Below are 22,300 nucleotides of genomic sequence, written 5' to 3' on the forward strand. Positions count from 1 at the left end.
TTTGGTAAGTACCTATGCAACAATACTATTTCAAATTTAGTTGTATTTTTTTGTTTTCTTCTGTCATCTTCCAAAATTTTATCAGTTAAATTAAAATATATTTTTTCATTTAAATTAATATTTTGTAAATTGTTTATAATTAATTTTTGGTTGATAATTTAAATAATGGACTGTAAGGAAAAACCGCCAGAGCCACCTGATGGATATTTTATTGAAGCAAATGTTATTGTTTTGGAGGATGATAGAATCATAGAATGTCTCCTGTTATACAATCTAAACCTAGGCATAAACTTCAATAGTTTTGTCAATAAAAGATCTTTGGCATTACTTTAGATAGTAAACTCTCCTATCGTGAACACATTGATAATATTGTAAACAAATCTCTCAAAATTCTCGGTTTTATCAATAGAGTGACGGCGGACTTCAAAAATATTAATACCATCTAAACTCTTTATTGCTCTCTAGTTCGACCCCATCTAGAATACGCTTCTCCTATTTGCTCTCCATTCTACAGGACTCATGTTGACCATATCGAGTCTATCCAACGCCGTTTTCTAAGAAAAGTGGCATGGTTGCTCGGATTACAAAGGGGTAGTTATTCCTATTTTGAAATAGAGCAATCTCTTAATCTGTCTTCATTGGAGAGACGTAGAACTGAAATGGACCTTATATGCATTTTCAAAATACTTAATGCTTTAAGTGATGTCCCATCTCTGATGCAATCAATTTCTTTTCATGTTCCCAACCATGTCACCAGAAGTCAAAATCCGCTATTTATTCAATCTTCCAAGAGCAACTTTTGTTTTTATGCCCCCAATGTCCAGAATGTGTAGATTAGTCAATTCATCACACGACTTGGAATTCTTTGGGATAGATCTTCCGGTTTTTCGTAGATCTCTTTGCGACTAAAACAGCGTGAGATGAAGTTGGATTGGCATGGTTTAGCTTGAAATCTTATGTCTTTTGTTTTTGTGAATATATTGTATACCATCATTGTATTGCCCTTGTTTGTCTCTGCTACATAGTTTTATGTTCAGTTTTTTGTATTTATGTTTCTTCATGTAACTGTTGTAATTGGCTTAAGCCGTATATATAATAATAAATAAATAAACGTCCCTGGGTTCGGAAAGTAGACTCCTTGAAAGAAACTCTTCTCACAACGTTTGAAAATGAAAGAAGAACTGAAACAAAAGCCCGAGTAATTATAACATACCCCAGTAATACATGCTGATCTTTTTTTATCTTTTTACAGAACATAGAACAGAACATAGCCAATTCATCCTTTTTTTTGAGAAAATCCTGTTTGCTAATAATGTGAAACATATTTCACCCGCAGGAGTCAAACAAGAAGGAAAATATAAAATTTCTATAACATTTGAGAACCGCGAATCGGCAAACTCCTTTTTGGTTTCCCTTCTTCTTAGTTGAAACAATTTGAAGGCATATGTTTCCACTGACTTTTCTATTGACGATGTAATCGAAAATGCCTCTGTGCCACCTGACATTGGTAAAATTGTCCCAGCGAGAAGGCTTAATTTCAAAGATCGAACATCAAGAGAGATATTTTGGAAACCGTCTCGAACTGTAATTGTTACTTTTGAGAGCCAAGCTCTTCCAGAGCATATATACCTTTTCCATAAGCCTCTGAAAGTAGAATGATATTTTTATCCTAATATTTGTTATAATTGTTGTAGGTATTGGGCACTCAAAACTGCAATGTAGGTCAACTCCTTGTTTCAAATTCAAAGAATTTCATTTGGGTGAATCCTGACTATCTCTTGAAAAACTATCATTCACCATATGGCACAAATCATCCTTGAAAGGATGGGTTGCCTTAACCTTTTAAAAAAAAGTCAAGTTAAATAAATCAATATTTGTTGTACCTTATGTGCAATTGTTTTTGTTTTACAATTATTATTATTATATATTTTTAACATATTTATTACAGCAATTTACGTTGAATTATTTATGCAATAGATTAATTGAGTAGTAAAAGTATACATACATTTTTTTTTGCTGGTGAGTCATCTAAACTGCCTAACTAGGGCTAGCTTCCCCGTTTTAAGTTTATATTATAATATAAAAATAATTACAATTTTATTATTATTATTGGAGCACACATAATAATATGTCCATGTGTGCGCAAAATAATACCTGAATCCTAAGTCATTACCAGTAAAACAAGAAATCAGCTAATGTCCTTCTACATCGGACAACAATTTCTCTGACTCCCTTCGACTAATACAGATTAAAAATGCAGTCAACACCCTCTTCAGCCTGGCAATCCCACCACACTTCCATGAATCTGGGATAAGGTTATATATCCTCGGGTCTATATAGTATTGCTGCCTTTGAGCCAAAAAAGTATTAACCCCTCTCTGTAGAATCACAATATAGAGTGACATAGGTCAGTCAATGTTGCCCCGTATTTTACTCTTGCATGGCGACGCTAGACGTAAAAATTGATCATAGGTACTGATTTTCATACTTACGGCACTTGCCGTAGACACTTTTGCGACTACTAAAATGCGAAAGGAAAAACACTTAAAAATAAAAAATCAATTCATTTGAAATGGCAATTTATTTTGGCACGTAAAGAATGGTCCTTTAAAAATAATTTGAATGTGAGATTTTCCCACAGTTACATATATAATATAATATAAGTGTTTATGTACAATATTTTTTCGTTAGTCGAATAATTGATTTAAAGACATCTCACATTTTTACAACATCATGGCTTTGTATTTGTCAATTGTTAATTTACTATATGTACAGACGATTAAAGGAAGTCGCTGACTTACGACCACCGTCATATTCGATCAATAATTAATAAGCCGATCTGGTTCAGCTTATGACATAATTTTCAATGATTTAGTTTATTAATTGTTTAGTTTGTCATTGTTTTCTATATTCTTGTTATAAATCCGCGTACCACCACTGCCATTTATCAGGTTTCTCTGCTTTTTTTTCAAAAGCATTTATTTGCTTTTTTGCAGGTTGAGAAATTGTCATTTTTCCCTATAGTTGATGCCTCGGAAGGGCTTAAAAAATGCTCGGACTGTTATTGCGATTTCCGAGTCAAATGATCGCAAGTCAACGATTAACCGTATTTAATTAACACTAGAACACTCAATTCCTAACAAGTTAGAAAACAATTATTGGCTTGGGACAATTTGATACTAACACACATATTATTATCAATTTACGTACATGATTTCAAATATTGTATACACTTTAGTATAATTCAGTAGAAAGATAGCTAAATACGATATGTCAGTTTTTTAGGCATATTGAGTCATATATATATTATCGGATTCTTCAGCAATTTGTGTAAACACGCTACAGTGAAAAAATTAGGCTTGTAAACTGAAATTACAATTTTTTAGAGCTCATCGCGCTAAGATTGCTTACCTCCAAAATGTATAAAAAGTGACATATCATGTTCAGCCATTTCCAACAGAATTGAAACTGAAATTGTTATAACAGAAAAAGAGAAAAATTTTGATAAGGGAATATTGAAGCCAGGCATTTACAGGACACGTGTACGTGTAGTTGTTCACATTCACTATTCATCATATGTTTAAACAACCACATCGATCATCCAGTTCATTATTCAGACAAGTAAAAAAAAACGATATACAAGTACGCTTGCAAAATTTCCTCAAAATAAAATGGCAGAAATCATTAACAGATGGTGACATTCCTTGGGTCAGTTCTAAAACATTCCAAACGTCTTACAAATAAAATGGATACAATATCCAATGGAAGCAATCACTAAACACCAGTTGTAAAAGTACAAAAAATGAATGCACAAATCAGATTAGTGATCATTAAAATATATATTTTCTAACCTATAAACTTGTAAATAAGAGAAGTTTGATTAAATGAACTGAATGGTCGACAGGAATTTTTTTTTTTAAGCATCTACACACTTATGTTTAATATAAAAAATCTTTGGGCAAGTTGAGAAAAAAGTTTAAAAAATATTGGGAATTGTTAAAATTATCAATCTATTCAATTGAGTCACCAATTTCCAAAGTATGTATTACTTTGTTTTGGGATATTTACAAAAAATGTATCTTTAAATAGACCTTTGGCTGTATAAAAAATAATCTCTACAGCGTTAAAAAAAAACACAACATTTCTAAAATATGATAGATAGATTTTTAATTACTATATAAATATACATAAACTGTCGTCAAGCGGAGGCGAAACGGTTGGCTAGGCCCATATACTGCGGATGGCTCCTTAGAGCCTTAACCTGACTTGGGAGGACGCAAAGGAGTTGGCAGCCAATAGAGATGCATGAAGGCTCTTTGTGGATACCATATGTTCCAGCTAAGGAGCAGACGTAGAATGATGATAAAATATGCATAATGGACAAGATGACTTTTGTAACTATTTCATGGCACTTCGTAAAAGTTTTGGTAATAATTTCGAAAGTAGTAATGGGAGAAAATATAACTTTTTTTATTTTATTATAACAAAGAAGGCAAACAAAATATGTAACCTCGAAATGGACAAGACGATAATATTTGGAAATGGGGAAAAGACAGACAAGATGCGTTTTGGAATTGGGCAATGTTTTTCAGCCATTGTACTGACTGCAAGAGATTAGTTTTGGAATTTTATATTGCAGATTTGAATGCATACTCAGTTAATTTTTGATAAAAACTGGACACAAGACGAATTTTGAAAATGGGTCACTCAATTAAATAATATAGGTCCAATGCGGCTTCCCGCACTTGCTATTTAAGAATTATTTACTATTATTGCCTATGACAAATTTATGAAATGTTTAAATATGCTACTATGGCGACGCAAAAAATATTGCTTTTTAATTTGAATACATCTTCTTGGACCCGTTGGTCCGAATGACATGTCGCAATCTTCGTAAATGCCTAAGCTTTAATATTCTTTTATAAAAACTGTTCTCTATTTGTGTCGCAATCCAGTCCATGTGTACAAAAATTTGGACATTTATAATTGAAACATTTAATTTGCCTATCTAATTTTTAAATTACATTTATTAGGAATAGGTACCAAAAATATCATGCCTAGTTATACAAAATGTCATGGTTTCATAAGAAATATAAAAAAAAAACAAAATGGAAGTTCAGTGCTGGTCAAAATTGCTTTTAAAAATCTTTTCTTGAACAGAATAATTTAAAAATTAACAGATTTTAGATATACTTTCAGTGTTCTTAAAGATGAGGGTCAATACTAAACAAGCTCATAACCTAAATTTGTATGAAAAATACCAGATCTGGTGTAACAGTGGCTTGAGCGAGATAGACTGAGTTTCATTCAAATTGCGTGATTTAGTTACGTACAATGTTAGTGCGTACAAAATAATGCATAAAAAAAACAATGGCGGAATTTGGGTTCCGATCTGGTTCCGATGCGCGGGCTGTCATTGCACATATAATCGCTCGTTTACAATACCACTTCAGAACTTATAATATTACAATTTAACTTAATATTTAAAATAAGTGCATAGATTTTCAGGGTCACTGTTATCAATATGTATCTTTTTCAGGTGATCCCGTGTAAGTTGGATTCGTTCCGACGTTTCAGCTACCATTGCAGGAGCCATCTTCAGGGTAAACTGTGTAAACACACGGAATCACCCAAAAAGATACATATTGATTTTAATATTTAAGTTTACAAAATGTAAAGAAATGCAATTTGTGTGTCAAAAGATTAAGATACTCCGCAATTGCAGTACTTATGCAGTGCCCTATGCACCATCGGAATAATATAAAATACAAGCACTGAACTTCCTCATTTTTTGAACTTCGAATATTTGAAAAAGGTACAAATTTGTAAAAAAAATCATGTAAATAAAAATCAAACACAACCAAATTAATATTTTGTACAGATTAAGAATAAGATCATTATTGGACAGGACAAAAGGCCAAATCACAGTGGCGAATTATAGCACAGAGCATCCGGGGCATATTCGTAAGTACCCGAAGGGTTATCCGTTTGGGATGTTTCGAAATCCACCCGGAGCGGCTTCATGTACCCACCCCAGTTATAACCTAAATAAATCTAGTTTTTTATAGAACATTTTATAAACGAAATACTGCAATAAAAACGAGAATGTTTTGTGTTGAGTGACGTTAGCAGGCGCTACTCGGGGTCGATTCAGTGACGCTACGAAATTGAACAGTGCTAATTAATAGCGAATGCCCGAGTGATTTTGATACATCCCAAAAGGGAGACGCATTTCCGAGCGATACCGAAGCATCCCGAAAGGACAACGCGTCGGATATTTACGAATATACAGCCAGGCCAAGAAAAAATAACATTTCAACAATTCATATGATTGATTTTCGGTTCAAAGGTAATAATATCCCCTCCTTGCCGCATCTCATATTAATTAATCACTTAATCCAGCTAATGACAGAATGTAAGCCCCTCTTAGACTTCAATATTCTCAAAAGTCTTGTTATAACCGATTTGGACTAACCGAAAATATTTTATTACCGACGGTTTCGAAGCTACGCGAGCTTTCTTATTAAGGTATAATTTTGTAATTGTATATTTTTACCGGCGTCTACAAATATTAAATCATAACATATGGAGATAAATAAGTCAAGTCATTGTGCAAAGCAGTATTTTGTTTTTGGGAAGCTGAGGGTGAGGGGGGTTGAAATTCGGTCATCAAAAAATTTAAAATTAAGTTTTGTTTTAATTTTAGCCAAAAATTTCAGTTCGAAATCCATGAGTCTTGGCTCATATACAACTAAGAAAAATCGTATATTTAATTCAATTTTGGGCTTAATCAGTCACTTAGTCCTTTACATCTCTGGGCTGGTATTCTGAACGGAATTGCGCACAAAGAGATTACTCGTGTATTTAGTACGTTAACACACGTTAAAAATGCGTTTTATACGTGCGGCTTTTGCATTCAGAATACCACCCCTGGTTTCATATATATGGCATTTATCGGTTTAATTTTTACCTTTGAACTGGACAAAAAGATTGCATATTCGATCATTTCTTTGTGCAAATATTCACAAACGTTTCCAGTAATTAGCCGGACATATAAAAAAAACAGCTGCGCAAAATTACAACCAGTTGCAGAAAACACATGTTTCAAAAAAAATCTTAAACAAGAATTGTACATTATAACTTGTCGACTGTACCGTTTTCTTAAAACCTTAAGTATTTTAAAGGAGATAATAAAAAAAAAACTCAATTTTCAATTTCGGAAAGGTCTCTACCCTCGGTCAAACAACTAACATTGTAAATAAGTTTTTTATTTCATTAAAGTCCGATATTTAACCAACATTTGAAAAAATTCCAAATAGTAAATTTGGCACTTGAACAAAAACGTGCGTTTGATTTCTAAGACATGAAATACACACACAACTTTTGAGTTGCATCATTTTAATCCATGAGTTGCTTTTACGGGTACATTTTGACGTATACTTCGCTCCGTACGTTGCGTACGAAAATAATTGTTCGACGTACGTAATAGAATACACATTTAATAAAAAATTACAAACTAAAATGGCCACATTGACAATGTCTTACTAAAGTTGACACAACTAATGATAGATAATAAAAATATAAAAGTTTCATTCAATATCTTGCGACAATTGGATTTTCCAAGATGACAAAAAATACAGTGTGATTCTGTTTCAAAGCAATACATTTAAAAGGAAAGTTTAAGATAAAATGAATAATATAATCATCATCATAATTAATTCCCTTTCCACACCTAATGGTGCATAGGGTACTGCATTGGTAACCAACGCTGCGTATCTTGATCATTTTTGTTGCATGAAGGTAAGATGATCAGTCTTAGGGTTCAGGTACCAGTCCAGGGACTATGAAATATTCTAGTGTGAAAACACTATTTTAAAAAATGTGCATATTTCATATCGACCATGTCGGGAATAGAACCCGAGACCTCTTGCATTGTAAGCAAACGCGCTGAGCATTACACCACGAGGCCGACATGAATAATAACGAGACCAATATTCCAACAAATATATGAAAGGAATATCTTTTTGAGAAGGGAATATGGGAGTCTAGCCATGTATGACAGGGTTACGAATGATGAAATCAGGCGAGAGTGTAAATCGGAGACAAGTATAATTGATAAGATTAAGAAAGGGTCTCTGAGATGGTTTGGTCACGTAGAACGAATGGACGACGAGAGAATGGTAAAACAAGTATATATGGCAAAAATGAACGGCAACGTTAGACGAGGACGACTAAGGAAGACGTGGCATGATCAGATAAACCAAAATCTTAAGTCTGGTCATGTCAAAAGCAGACAGAACCGAAGGGCATGCATATGACAAGATGTATGAATGTGGAAGAGGCTAGGATTGTATGCCAGGATAGACGTGTGTGGCGGTCCATTCTCTCTGCCTACCCCTACGGAGAAATGGCGTGATGGTAGTAGTAGTAGTAGTAGTAGCCATTTATAGGGCTTATGACCTGTCGTTCTGTTCACTGTTACACTGTTCTGCGTATGTTTAAACATCAACTTGTGATGTAGTTCAAAGCAGTTGATTAATATTAAAACCAATTTTATAATTTTTTTTTTATGTTTTTGAGAAACTTCGCCGTACAATTAATAAACGCTCCAATTTTTACAGCGTGTCCTACAATCATTTCGACATACTCAAAACATTGTTGAAATGCCTTTGATTGAAATATTGTTAATAATTAGACCTTGGATAATGTGCAATATAAAAATGCAAAAATATGCACATAGAAACACCAAAATATGCACGCACAATGGGAACAGTCATTCTTTTAATGTTTATGTGCAACTGTGTCCAGGCGGATGAAGAAAACAGTTATGTGTGTGAAATAGAACCAGAACCCTGTATGAGAATTTTAGATTAAATGGCTGCACTCAAGTAAAAATTCTGTAAAAGGAAATTGAGAGTAGATAAGTCCGCCTGGAAGCGTAAGACTAATCACCTTACCTTCTTGTAAATAGATGATCAAGATACGCTGCATTTGATTTTTAAATGCAGTACCCTATGCACCACCGGGTGCAAATAAGAGATAATCAATTTTGAAAATATACCACTATCTCACGAGGGTTCAGTAAGGTTATGTTAGGTTCATCGTCGTCATTCCATGTCAGCTCCCTATTTGAAGCATATGGTGTCCACAAAGAGCCACCAGGCACCTCTGTCGGCTGTCGGCTTCTGCGTATTGTGCGCAGCTCTGACACGAGCTGCCGACAAACAGTCAGTTAGGTCAGGACAAATGTCTTTTTTCTGATTATAAATCATCTCCTCGACTCCCCGTTTAGATGCCTTTCAGAAACGGAAAAACATTATAATATATGGGGAAATTAATAATAATTAAAAAATACAACAGTTATAAATGAAAAAAAAAGTGTAACACAACTAATTATACAAGTTTAGTATAATAAACACAATACAAAATAGCTGTCTATTTGACATCAATATAAAAAAGTAAAAATACATAAAGAGTTATGTAAAATAAATGTATCAAAAGTACAAGGAGTAAAAATTCTATAAAAAAATATTATTAATAAACAATGTAAAGAAACTTACAATAGATCTTACCCTAAGAATTAGTACTTAATCATACGCAATTCTTTCGCATATTATAATCTAATTTATTTTATGTTCGGACCGACGAATTAATCCATGTCACACCCAGGCGCGGTTCAGTTCACATTTTCCAATTGAACTGAGCCGGCCGTACATTTTTAATTGAACCTAAGTCTTTGGCAAACTAAAGTACAGCCCATTATCCACTCCACTCTTCCTCGCATCAATCCCTAATAGAAACATCGCACCAAAAATACATCGTTTGTAAATAGTTTAATCTCACACTTTGTTTTAAACTACTGAAGTGCATTCTTTGTTTTGAACCACCAAAAAACGATTATTATTACAAACCACTCGGGTGGTTGCAATTTTTTGCATTTTGTGTTTTATTCCACTGAATCGCATTGTTTGTTTTTAACCACTGAATCACATTGTTTTTATTGATTTATTCTGTGTTGAAATTCCACAGAATTGCATTATTTCTTCGATACCCAATGATTGCATTCCTTGTTTAAAAAGATTGAATCACATTATTTGCTGTAATTCATTGAATCAACGCATTGTTTCAAACGACTAAATCCAAATACTTAAACATTTAAAGTTTTAGTTAACCAATGAATTGCATTTCTATTCACATAAAACACCTTGTCTTCTGTGTTTTATAAGCACTTGATCAGATTCTTTGATTAAAATTGTTGTTTTGTATCGTTGAACCACATACTTTGTTTAAAACCACTTATAATAATTTCTTTCAAAAATATATGTATATTTATTTTAGCTAAAACCGCGTTTAGTGAAACGCTTCACATAAAATAGTCAAAAATTAATATTATATTTATGAAAAAGTGACACAAAACACATTATTATTGGAGACTACTGCACACCATATTGGAATAAAGCACAATAATTTGAGTGGAACAATACATCAAAATGTTATTGAGAAAACTCAATTGGTTTAAAGTCCTTTTGTAAAACAAATGTAATCAGTGGCATAAAACAAAGTGTAATTAATTTTGTCACATAATGTAAAGTCACAGGAGTTAGTCCTATATATAAATATATTCTGAATTATTCAAACATTTTTTTAATGACTTTTGAGGACTTGATAAAATATAAATTGTTAGTCTTCCGTTTTGATGAAGTGAAATTATACATATCATAATATGAACAAAGAAGTGTGGTACTTTATAACCCTTTGAACAACAAAGAAGTTAGGTACTATAACTTTTTGAACAACAAAGAAGTTGTATACTTCATACTTTTTTAATAACAATCATGTTAGGTAGTTACTTTTTGAACAACAAAGAAGTTAGGTACTACAACTTTTTGAACAACAAGGAAGTAAGGTACTTTATACTTTTTGAACAAAAAAGAAGTTAGGTACTTCATATTTTTTTAATAACAATTAAGTTAGGTTATTCAACAACAAAGAAGTTAGATACTATAACTTTCTGAACAACAAAAAATAAGGTATATTAAAGAAATGTAACATATAAAACTGAGTCAAAATCAACAAAAACTAATTACATATTTGAGAATATGAAATAAGATAAGTATTTAAATACTAAAATTGGCTATTTGACTGTTAGTATTTTTTAAAACAATTTTTAGTCCTCAAACTAATAAGGTTAAGATTAAAAACGTTGGATTTAAAGACTGTAAAAATATATTAGAATGAAATATTTAAATTCTGAATACCAAAAAAGTAAAGATATTTTTACATAAAAATAAATGTGGAACCTAAGCCAATGTTTTGAACAGAGGAAGATATGGCTGCCGGAAAAAAAACAGTATAACTTGAGTACTTTGAAAGGAGTTGTTTAACACCACAAAATAAAACGCCACCAACGCATTTGAATCGTTAGTCGCTTAATGTTATAACTTGATCTCTTTATCACATAGGTTAATAATACTAAAAACATTACGACAATTATAAAAATATTTCCAGTCCTTTTACGCGTTTGCCACCGCCGCAACGTCCACAGATCCGGAAGATTCTAGAACAATGACAAATTTCAATATTTTATAACGCATTACATTTCGCTCACATCACCCAAGATTTGTTCCTCAAAATTTATGAAAAACATATGTTCGTCCACTCCTGGAGTATGCCTACCAAATCTGGAGTCCCTATTTTAAAAAAGACATACGAGTTGTTGGAGAAAGTCCAGAGAAGAGCAACTAAAATGGTAGTTTCTCTAAGAAATAAATCATACGAGGACGGCTTAAGGGAGCTCGGGTTAAGTTCACTGGAAGAGCGGAGGCAGCGTGGTGACTCGATTGAAATGTTCAAAATCCTAACTTAGCAATATAATGTACCCAAGTTGAAATCAATGTTCACTATAAATGAAACCCACAATCTCAGAGGTCATTCATTGAAATTAAACGCTACCTCCTTCTCATCCAACGCCGAGAAGAACTTCCTGACAAACCGAGTTGTGGAGAAATGGAATGGCCTTCCCGAGAAAGTGATTGGTGCTAGTTCAGTGAATGTTAACTAGATGCACACAGCAATGTATAATGTTAACTAACCATGTACACTGTACACTCTACACCTAGTGTATTATTATTGATATTTGGTAGCCGGTATTTCTTATGTATCTACTCTCACTGCCTCCACCTTCTATGGAATCATTTCTCTACAATACCGCAGAGTGTGTGCGGACCAACTACTGCTTTACACAATTATGACAGGAATGGTTGACTGTACAGAGCTGCTTGGTTTAATAACAATACATGTGCCAGCCAGGATTTGTAGACGGTACCACCTGTTTCATGTACCAATAAGTAAAACATCGTATGTTAAAAATGCTTTTTTTCGTAGGACTTTTTCAATGTACAATAAAAAATTTTAAAATATAGATTACACAAACATCACTCTGTCAGATTTAAAATTTACACTAAAAGTGCATTATGTAACTTAGTAGACATTATAATAATAAATATGTACATCTCCCTTCCCCTCCTTATCCTCTCTTCAGGCATTCTTGTCCTAATCCCGCCCAATTTACAGTAACTTAATGTTCTTAAAATAAATATTTAAAAATTCTTTGATTATTGAGTACATGAAAATAACATTTTTATATGTATAAATTGTATGTATTTATTTGATATGTAATATATTTTCTTTACTAACTTTGTATACTATGTGGAAATCTGTTATTAGTTCTGAGTTTATACACTATATCCGTTTGTTTACTAAAAATATGTATGTAGAACTGTTCATTTCCCAAATAAAATAAAATAAGATAAAATAATAATGATATTAATAATTAGTTAGAACACTAAATGGGTAAATATAAATGAGGAAGTTTAGTGATATTCAAAATTGCATTGGGAAATGTTTTTCATGTCAAAACTACTCTAAAATGTATGAAACAATTAAAAATGTATACATTTTTAATATACACACCAATGTTGTCACGATTTGGTATATTAAATAAATTTGCAAGAGTTGTTGTTATAGATGGATAATTTATATAGCGCCATTTTAGTGAAAATCACCTCTGTACCTGTGGTTCGGCAGCGGTTACTTTGTGACAATTACGAGAGTGGATCCCCGTCTTGTTCGTTCTGCAGGAGACCAGCTCTCTCTTCGGATCCTGCACTCCTGGGAGTAGATATTCCGACGAGGGGCACACCGCCTGAGGAGTTTGGAGCCGTGTACATGTCGTACACGGGGTTCGCGTAGTGCCCGTTGTTCTGGAAACAATTTTAAAGTTAAAATAAAACATTGCGTGACGAGCATTTATTTTTCATACTATTGTATTTAAGGCAAAATACTCTCCAGTAGCAAGGAGCATTTGTCTTGTAAACATAGTTTCACCCATGTGAAAGATGTCAAACTCCAAATTGATTGTGTTCAGCTGCCTGACTGCCTTCCTGTTGGTTCTGGAAGCCGGGAGATAAAACAGTATTTGCTGATGCTGTCGGAGATACTCAACCAATACTGTTGCATGGGGCAGGGAGATGCCTTTGAAATGTGGTGCTGGAGACATATAATTCAAATTCCCTGGACCCGCGGGCAGAAAAATATTTCCATATTAAAAGTGTTGAATGTAGATGACAGGCAATCTTCCATCTGTTTATCTGTTTGAAGCGTGTTCTCCAGTTTGTCAGACACATAGTCAGAAGAGACAATAACAGTCTTGAAAAAATCACGGCTGTGAGAGGGATTGAAGGAAGTAGATGGAGAAGAAGATCCCTCACTAGATAGACTGACCAAATCAAGACTGCCACAGGGACATCAGTGGTTGGAGTGATGCAGACGGCGATGTGTCGGAAGAGGTGGACAATAATTCATAAGGTGTTGAAGACAAATAGGGAGGATGATGATGAAGGATAAATGAAATAAAACTACATTTCTGTGTTTGTTTGCCAACATGGGAAGCCGTAGAAAAGATGAGTACCAAGTGTAACTGTTACGGGCGCTTAATTGTGTCCGTGAGTGTAACAGTGTGACATTAATTTGGGCACCTGGACACTCAAACATCGACGGTAACGAGGCAGCTGATGAATTGGCAAGGCTGGAAGCCAAGACAGCCCCGATAGGCCCTGAGCCTTACTGCGGGTTGCCCGAATGTGCTCCTCGTAACGAGCTTAGGTCATGGGCCAGGAAGCAGAGCGTAATGCTTTGGCAAAAAGTACCTGGTCAGCACCATGCGAAGGAACTGATAAAAGATTGAATGATTTCATTTTAATTTTAACTTCTAATTTCAACTCGCAATTTATACTTATTCATATATACGTATATTACTACCACCTGCATCTAATTTATTATTGATTGGTTGTGAATTTTTACTGAGAAATATAAATGTTCATGGAAGCGGAGAGAGAGAGAGGGGAGGAAAGTAGAGATGGAGCTATTACAATGTCTTCTCCCTTTTATGTACTTTTTATTTAATATTTTTAGAATTCAATTATTTTTTCCGCTCTCCTCCTGCATTCATAATAAATTAATGTGAAATCTGTAATTGGTCTTACTTTTTTTAATTGTTCTTTTGTACCTTGTATTTAAATAAAGACTGTATGATTTCCTTAGTAAATAAATAAATAAAGGGTATTGCAAAGGTTTGCCTTTAACCTAATAAAGCTCAGCCAAAATCAAGTGAGGATTTGAACCTTGCTAGAATGAACCTTTCCGAAACTTCTAGATGTAGGTTCTGCATTGCACATTCCTATGTGAGTGTGATGCTTGGTATTATAAAAGGAGCCTCATCCCCGGGGGACCACTGGTTGAACCTGAGGATGCTAAATGATGAAAGGCAGATTTTGTCCCGTTTCACATTGCCTCGTATAAAAATTTACGAAATTCAAGAATGCAGCCCTAAATCTGAAATTTCCCTTCTAAAACTGCTTTTTTGTACATTTTTATCGTATAGTTGTTTAATTTGGATAACATTAAAAAAATTACCTTATCAGAATCGACGACGTAAGATCGATCCAACGGCTCTATGTCATCCTCTGGTCCGCCTTGTAGATACATGGGGTTGTTGATCTCTACATTGTCTTGGAGTCGAGAGTGGCTGAAGGATTTGCTTCTATAACAAAGTAAGACAATCACTTCTATGGCAAAATAGAGATTGGCTGTGGTACTGTAGAAGAGTCGCGGACTCACGAGCCGGGCCAGATGTTCGAGGCTCGAACACTGATTTGCCACAATTAGTTTTCCATTTTCTAAAATGGTTTTTTACAATTAAGAGAAAATGAATCATACAATATATTATGGTAGAAGACATTTCTGAATTTTACAAGAACTAAAGTTCCCCGTCTACTGCTCCTCCCGCCATGCCGAGAGTTGATGTTTGCTTGTTCTGCTGTCGTTTGCGTTTTGAAGTTAATATTAATTACAACACGAAAGGTTTTAAAAGGTGGTAGTCATAGTAGAAATGTTGTGGCAGGTTATGTAACCTACTGTGACCTACTGCGAAGGAGAAAGAGTGGAAAAAACCTCACAAAACTTTATATAAGCTTCATGAAAGAGTCGCTGCGATGACAGACGCGTAATCGGCTTATGCTCCTGTGGCTAGTATCGTGGACTCGCGAATCAAAGGTCCGATGTTCGCACTCCACTCTACCGCAACTTGATTCCCATTTTTGAATAGTGAGTTATTTGCAACTCATGAAAATGGCCACTAAAATTGAAATATATGTATTCTTTTTGTCTGTGTTTTACTCTATGTAATAGTGAGTATTCTAAATATTGTGTACATTGTTGTATATTTTTAAAATCATATTTTACTTCCGATTGGACTGAGGTTGACGGTTTGAAGTAAATCTTGTTTGACTAGCATACTGGGACATTTTTGTTGGTGACTGTTTTTTATAGGGACACAATATCTCCTCTTACAATTCATTTGGCCTGATGGCTTTAGCCATCATTTCCTAAATTAGAGACATGATTTTGATGGCTGAGCATAAAAGAATGCAACAAAAGATTTTTTTTTAAAAGCAACAAAAATAATATAACTTCCTCTGAACAGATTATTCTAGTGAGAAGGTATATATCGTCGCCGTTCATTCAAATGTCACTAACCCAAAAAATAACATTTTGAGAAATCGCAATTTGAAAGTTTGGAGACCAAGGAAAAATCAGATTTTTGTGTACTGGACATTTCGTGTACACAACATAATTCATTAATATATTTTAAATCAATTCCATTGATAACTTTTTCGTTCTGATACATAAAAAAATATCTTGGTTTATAATCTGGACAATGCAAACTACGAGTTAGTGAAAAGATTATAAATAATTGTTATGATATTGTGGTTTAAAATAATTTCAACAAGTCACATAGTAAAAAAAACTCATTTAGATGGACACAACATTTTTCTAGCTCAGTTACCTTGGTGGCGTTTGTCTCTTAAAGAACATAATTTTACGCTTCGAATGACATATTTATTTAAAAACTGTCATTTTAGGGTTAGTGAATTTGGACTGAACGGCGACAATATAATAATTTTTTTATGCCTTATTATACAAAATGAATAAAATAAATTGTTTAATACATACCTTTGGGGGCCACTGTGGTATCCATAAAGAAAGCGTGAACAATATAAATTAAATGAACATGAATAGTACAAGAAATATAATTATTTTTTCTAGGTAATTATGCCATATGTCGTCCGCACTCTTTTTGGATAGCAGTACTGCGTCCATCATGAGTGTTGATGTTATAGAGAACATAAAAATAGAGCAATCGACAGATCATCATCATTCCCCTTTCCACACCGAATGATGCATTGGGCACTGTGCTAATTAGCCAAATGCAGCATAGTTCGATCACCTGTTACACAAAGGTAAGGCACTTCGTCGTCTGTCTGCAGTGGTAAGCGCATTTGCCTACCATGCAAGAGGTCTCGGGTTCGATTCCCGACATGGTTGACTACAAAATCAGGTTGTGGTCCCGTGGCTTAGGTTGCGGACTCACGGATCAGAGGTCCGAGGTTCGAACCCCACTCTAGCCCAACTTGATTTCCATTTTCTGATAGGGAGTTATTTACAACTCGTAGAAAATGGTCACCAAAATTGAAATATTAGTTAAAAGGTTAAATTTTTAAAGAATTGACTTTTACACTAGAATATTTCAAAGTCTCTGGACTAGCACCTGAAGCGTAAGACTAATCATCTTACTCTCGTGTAATAAAAATGATCTAGATATGCTGCGATTGGTCAGCCAATGCAGTGCCCCATGCACCATTAGGTCCTAAAAGGGAATGATGATGATGAAGGCACCTTCGCCTAGCATTTTCGAGGTCCTGGGTTCGATTCCTGGCAGGGCGGACGAGAAATATTTTTATTCATGATTTTTTTATAAAACAATTAATTTAAAAAAAAATTAAAATTTACATTCTATTCTTAATGATGATATTTTTGACATCTTTTGTTCAAGGTTGTCTGGTAGTTTATTGTGTAATTTCGACTGTCCTTGACGTTTTAGAACGCTTTATATGATATTGTTCCGATATCGATTTTTGAGAAAGATAGGCTGGAGGTTGGGCTTATCCAGAGACCAATATACGTATAATATATCTTCTCTTCAAGACCGTCGAAATAAATCGAACCTTAGAAGGACTAGAGTCCTATTTAAAATTCTCAACTCACTCTTTGATGCGCCTGAACTACTGAGCTCAATAAAATTAAATATCCCAACTAGAAACCTCAGACAAAACTTACACTTTCATACCGATAACCATAGAACTAACTAAGGTTTTCATTCCCCTATGCGCAGAATTCTTGCCGTCAAACATACCAATGTTGATTTCTATGATAACAAGTTGTCTTCATTCAAACGATCACTGAATCAAATTCAATTATAAACACCTCTCTCCCGCTTTCACTCCCACCGAGTCTACTATATACCATTGTGTCCTTCTACTTTCCTTTATAATAATTTTCTATGTATAAATACGTCCTTAAAAATGCCCGTTGGGCGTATATATAAATAAATAAATATTCTCGTATTGTGTCCTTGTTTACTACAATTTTTTTAAGTTTTAGTCCTTTGTCCACAATTACATCAGCGGCTAATTAATTAATGGTAAAGGTCGTTTAATCTGCAATATTTCATTTTTCCTGTACTGCCACCTCAAGCCTAAGACTGATTTCTTTATCTAGCATCTAGTTAGTGCGCCAGTCAGTCAGATGCGCAAGGTAACGAGCCTTTACGTTCATGACGATGCAAATAAATAATTAGCTCACCCTCTTCTTCGATATATGACGACCAGTGCGGCAACGAGGCCAGCTATCAGCATGAGGAGCAGAACGGAGATTCCCACTCCGGTCCACACCTTGCGGGAGTGTTCGAGCGCCATTTCCTGCGGGTTCTTGTCGCAGAGGGGACCTCCCCAGCCTCCCATGCACCTGAAGAACAAACAGACGCAAAATAATTAATTACAACTCCTTCCTAGGAAAGCGATCAGTGCCCGTTTGGTCAATGAGGGACACACTCCAAAATTTGAAGGGTACACGGCACAAAAGGAATCATTGCATTCTTTTCAATTTTTGAGATATTATTTTTTTTTCTCTAGAATGAGTTGAATAGAATGAAATATTAACTCTCACTTTCCGGTGATGTGTTGTAGCCAGTACACATTGCATCTATAGTCCTTAAAATAAAGCTTGATTAGAATGACAGTTGTCAGAAAAACTGACGACATTACTTTGTAGTAACGTCTAAGGAGTGATTTATATTGACACGCGAAAAATCATTAGCATCTGGCATGTTAATTTATATTTTTAATACAATGCTTGATATATAAGTCAACATAATTATATAAAATCAGCTTTAAAAGTTAAAAAATAAATAAAACCTAATTATTAATGACGTTCTTATGGGACAAATTAATCAATGTAAATTGATCTAATAAAAAAATAATTCATTTTGTTCATTCACATTGTTCACGAAAAAAGTATATATGTCTTATTTTTTGGTGAATAATTGTATTACACACACTATAATAGCCTTGTTTTTGCATTTTTATATCAATTTTCGGAAACAGAGTTTCATGTTTGCAAGAAAAAACTGATAAAATCGATTTGATCGGTACATGATCAGTGATCAGTAATTTCCCATCACTATTGACATTTGTTAGGCAGCTATCATTTTAATCAAGCTATATTTTGAGGACTATAGGTATACTACTAAATCAACGCTGTCAGTGTATTATTATTTGATGATCATGATCAGTGATAGATAAGTGATCAGTAATTACCCATCACTATTGACATTAGTTTGGCAGCTGTCATTTTAATCAAGCTATATTTAAAGGACTTTAATAACTAGAATATGTCTTCTTCTTTGCAGTTTCAATCCTGGGGATTGGTTTGCAGCAAAGTCCTGCATCTTGTCCTCCATTGGTCTATTAGTTCGTTAGAGCAAAAAGGTCTCAAACATTCCCACTCACGAGCACTGGAGGTTCCCGTTGGCATCCTGCGTGCACGTCCCCTTGTTGATGCGGTCCTTCTCCCCGCACATTTCCCCCGTCCAGCCGTCCATGCAGTGGCAGACGGGGCTGCCCAGCGTCTCCACTTGGCAGATGGCGTTGTTCTTGCAGTACCCGGTGCAGGGGTTGTCGTGACCGATGTAGTCCTGGAAATTGTAATGTTGATCACGCACAGAACCATAGAATTATTATCATCGCTTGGAAATCCGTCCACTGTAGGGAAACAGCGAGATTCGTGTGACTTATATTGCTTTCGCAAATAAAGAAAAATGTTCGTTTTGCGCGAATCACTCCACTGAGGGAATATTATATTATGTGAATATGTCGCCGCCAAACAGATAAATCAGCCACACAATTGGGCGGCTAGGCAGTTCGTTAAATGCCAGCATTCAATTGAACGGCCAGGCCATTCGGGAAGTTTCTCACCAATGTACGAAGAAAACAAATTAACTGCTTTGCAACGTCACAGGTTTATGTGGCCGTGTGTTTGCAATATCCAATGAATTATAGCATTGTTTTGTTGTTGTAGCAACCATGGTCAATTATTTATGCAACAGCAACAGATTATAATTGTACGGGGTTCAACTTTTGAATGTCAGAAAAATAAATAAACTGTAGTTCCTACAATAAACGTTAGTTTAACCCATGTTTTTATTGCTTCTTGTCAGTTATGTTTCACTGTTCAGATGTGTAATTTCAAAGTGGGGATTTTCAAAATTACGAAACTTTAAATCAATCATAGCGATGATAATTTTTGCTAAGCTCCTTCTTGTTCTTCATTTGGTAACTTCCCCATTGTCGACCTGATGATGGAGAGCAATAGTAAAACCTCAACTAAGACATCAAAGTTCGGTAGCAAATTTCATATATAGGTTTACCCTTTTTTTTAAACAATTTTTTGCACCACAACAGGCCAGGAGGCCCAATTACAGTGATAAATTACATCACAGAACACCCAGGCTTGAGAAAAATCACTTTTAGTTTTTGTGTTCTCACCAGGAATCGAACCCGAAACCTTTCGTGTGTGAGTCAAGCGTCTTGACCACTACACCACAGAGGCCGCCAATCCGCCATCTTTTTTAACTGTATGTCGCGTAAAAACTTTCACAGTTACGGGAGTTGCAGCTGCAAATGGTGCATAAGGCACTACATTGGAACTTACGCTCCAAGGAAGTTAAATAGTGCAGTGTTAAACCACATTTCAAACAAATATTTCACGTTGATTCTGCCAGGAATGGAATGCGAAACATCAATTATGGTACGGGAATACGCTAGCCACTACACTACAAGGCTGATTTATTCCTACTTGATTTCCTTCTCCAGGATTTTTATCTGAGTAGCCATCGCGTCGACAACACTCGTCCAGGGATCTGGTTCTATTTCACATACAGAAATGTATTCCTCATCCGCCTGGACACAGGACAGAAAGACTGACATTACGGGGATTTCGTTAAAACAACGATGCTAAATTTGTTGTTTTCCGGATGACGAAGCCCATGGTAAGACAACATTGTACTTACTCCACAGTAGAATCCTCCCCATTGCGGTGGACAGCGGCAGAGCATGTCCACATCTCCAACCAAGGTGCAGTTTCCTCCGTTCCTGCAGGAGCGCTTCGGGTCAGACGTCCCGGGCTTGCAGTTTCCGTCCCGAGCCATATCTTCGTCGTCTACAGAAGATATAATAAATAGATTGTAAATAAAAAAATACAGAAATAAAATGTTGTTACCATAGAGTAATAATTCGCTATTGCTTAACCTTTCCCTCACTAAGCATCCAAAAATTACACATGATCCGAACGGGGGGACCAAACGACCCCAGCGCCTATTTGTATATGGCGTCAGGAGAATAAAATGTTGGAAGTGTTTATGACCGTGCAATAATTTATTCATGTTTTCGCATACACATATTTTACTCATTCGTGTATTTTATTCATTTTTGTTACTTTGCCGAATGCTTATGTGCATAAAGTGAAATTGACCGAATCGGTCTATGGGGGATTCGAATCCCCCGCTTCGGTCCGGCTAGCTTAAAGAGAAGCCCTTTAGCTCTATTGCATAGAACAAAAGCATTCCAAATTTTCTTGGAGACCTCTTGCATGGTAAGCAAACGTTTGACCACAAAGTCGATACTTCAAATATGAATAATACTGAAGTATATTTACTGTGAGAGGAACAGTCGGGTCCAGCGCACAGAATTTCCTCGCAGCGGCGTCCCGTGAAGCGCGCGGGGCACGCGCAGAAAGCGTGCGTTCCAGTAGCGTGGCACGCGCCTGCAACAATATAAAACATTTCAAATACAAATAGTTGTACAGTGTACGGGTCACAATGCTTATATATATATATATATATATATGGATAATTTTTATAGCACCGTTTTTGTGAAAATCACCTCAAGGGCGCTGTACAATAAATAAATATCCCACCACGTCTTGCAGCTACAGAGCGCATGGACGGTTGGGATTCTTGTTCCTCGTCTCCAATTATGATATACAGGAGCTAGATTACAGCACGTCTTGCAGCTACAGAGCGCATATACAATAAGAAATCTAGCCCCTATTTACATTTTTTTTTTGCTTGTGCTTATAAAACAAAAAACTTTATTTTTTTATTTTTTGTATTAATTTATTATTTTCGTTATATTTTATTTATTTTTTACGTGTAAAATGATGCGGAATGGCTATTTCAATGTACGCGTTTTTCTTCTATATTTGACATTGTATTTAGTAATGTATAGAAAACTATAATTGGCCTATAATTTTGGTTTATTAGTAAATATTTTTTTTTTGTTGTAAT

General features: G+C 34.9%; 1 protein-coding gene across 1 annotated transcript; it reads right to left on the reverse strand.

The window, feature by feature from the left end:
- Window positions 1-2,562: 2,562 nt before the first annotated feature.
- Window positions 2,563-21,777, reverse strand: LOC148270991 (uncharacterized; the record flags this gene model as incomplete). Its single annotated transcript, XM_088241948.1, has 7 exons — window positions 2,563-11,557; window positions 13,073-13,262; window positions 14,974-15,100; window positions 18,262-18,423; window positions 19,467-19,651; window positions 21,026-21,174; window positions 21,670-21,777. Coding segments are annotated over 6 exons (890 nt in total), but the record flags the coding sequence as incomplete, so codon positions are not given.
- Between the last annotated feature and the right edge of the window lie 523 nt (window positions 21,778-22,300).

This window comes from Micrasema longulum, unplaced genomic scaffold, assembly GCF_059751315.1.
Source record: "Micrasema longulum isolate JH-2025_06_02 unplaced genomic scaffold, ASM5975131v1 h1tg003193l, whole genome shotgun sequence".
Classification (NCBI taxonomy): Eukaryota; Metazoa; Arthropoda; class Insecta; order Trichoptera; family Brachycentridae; genus Micrasema; species Micrasema longulum.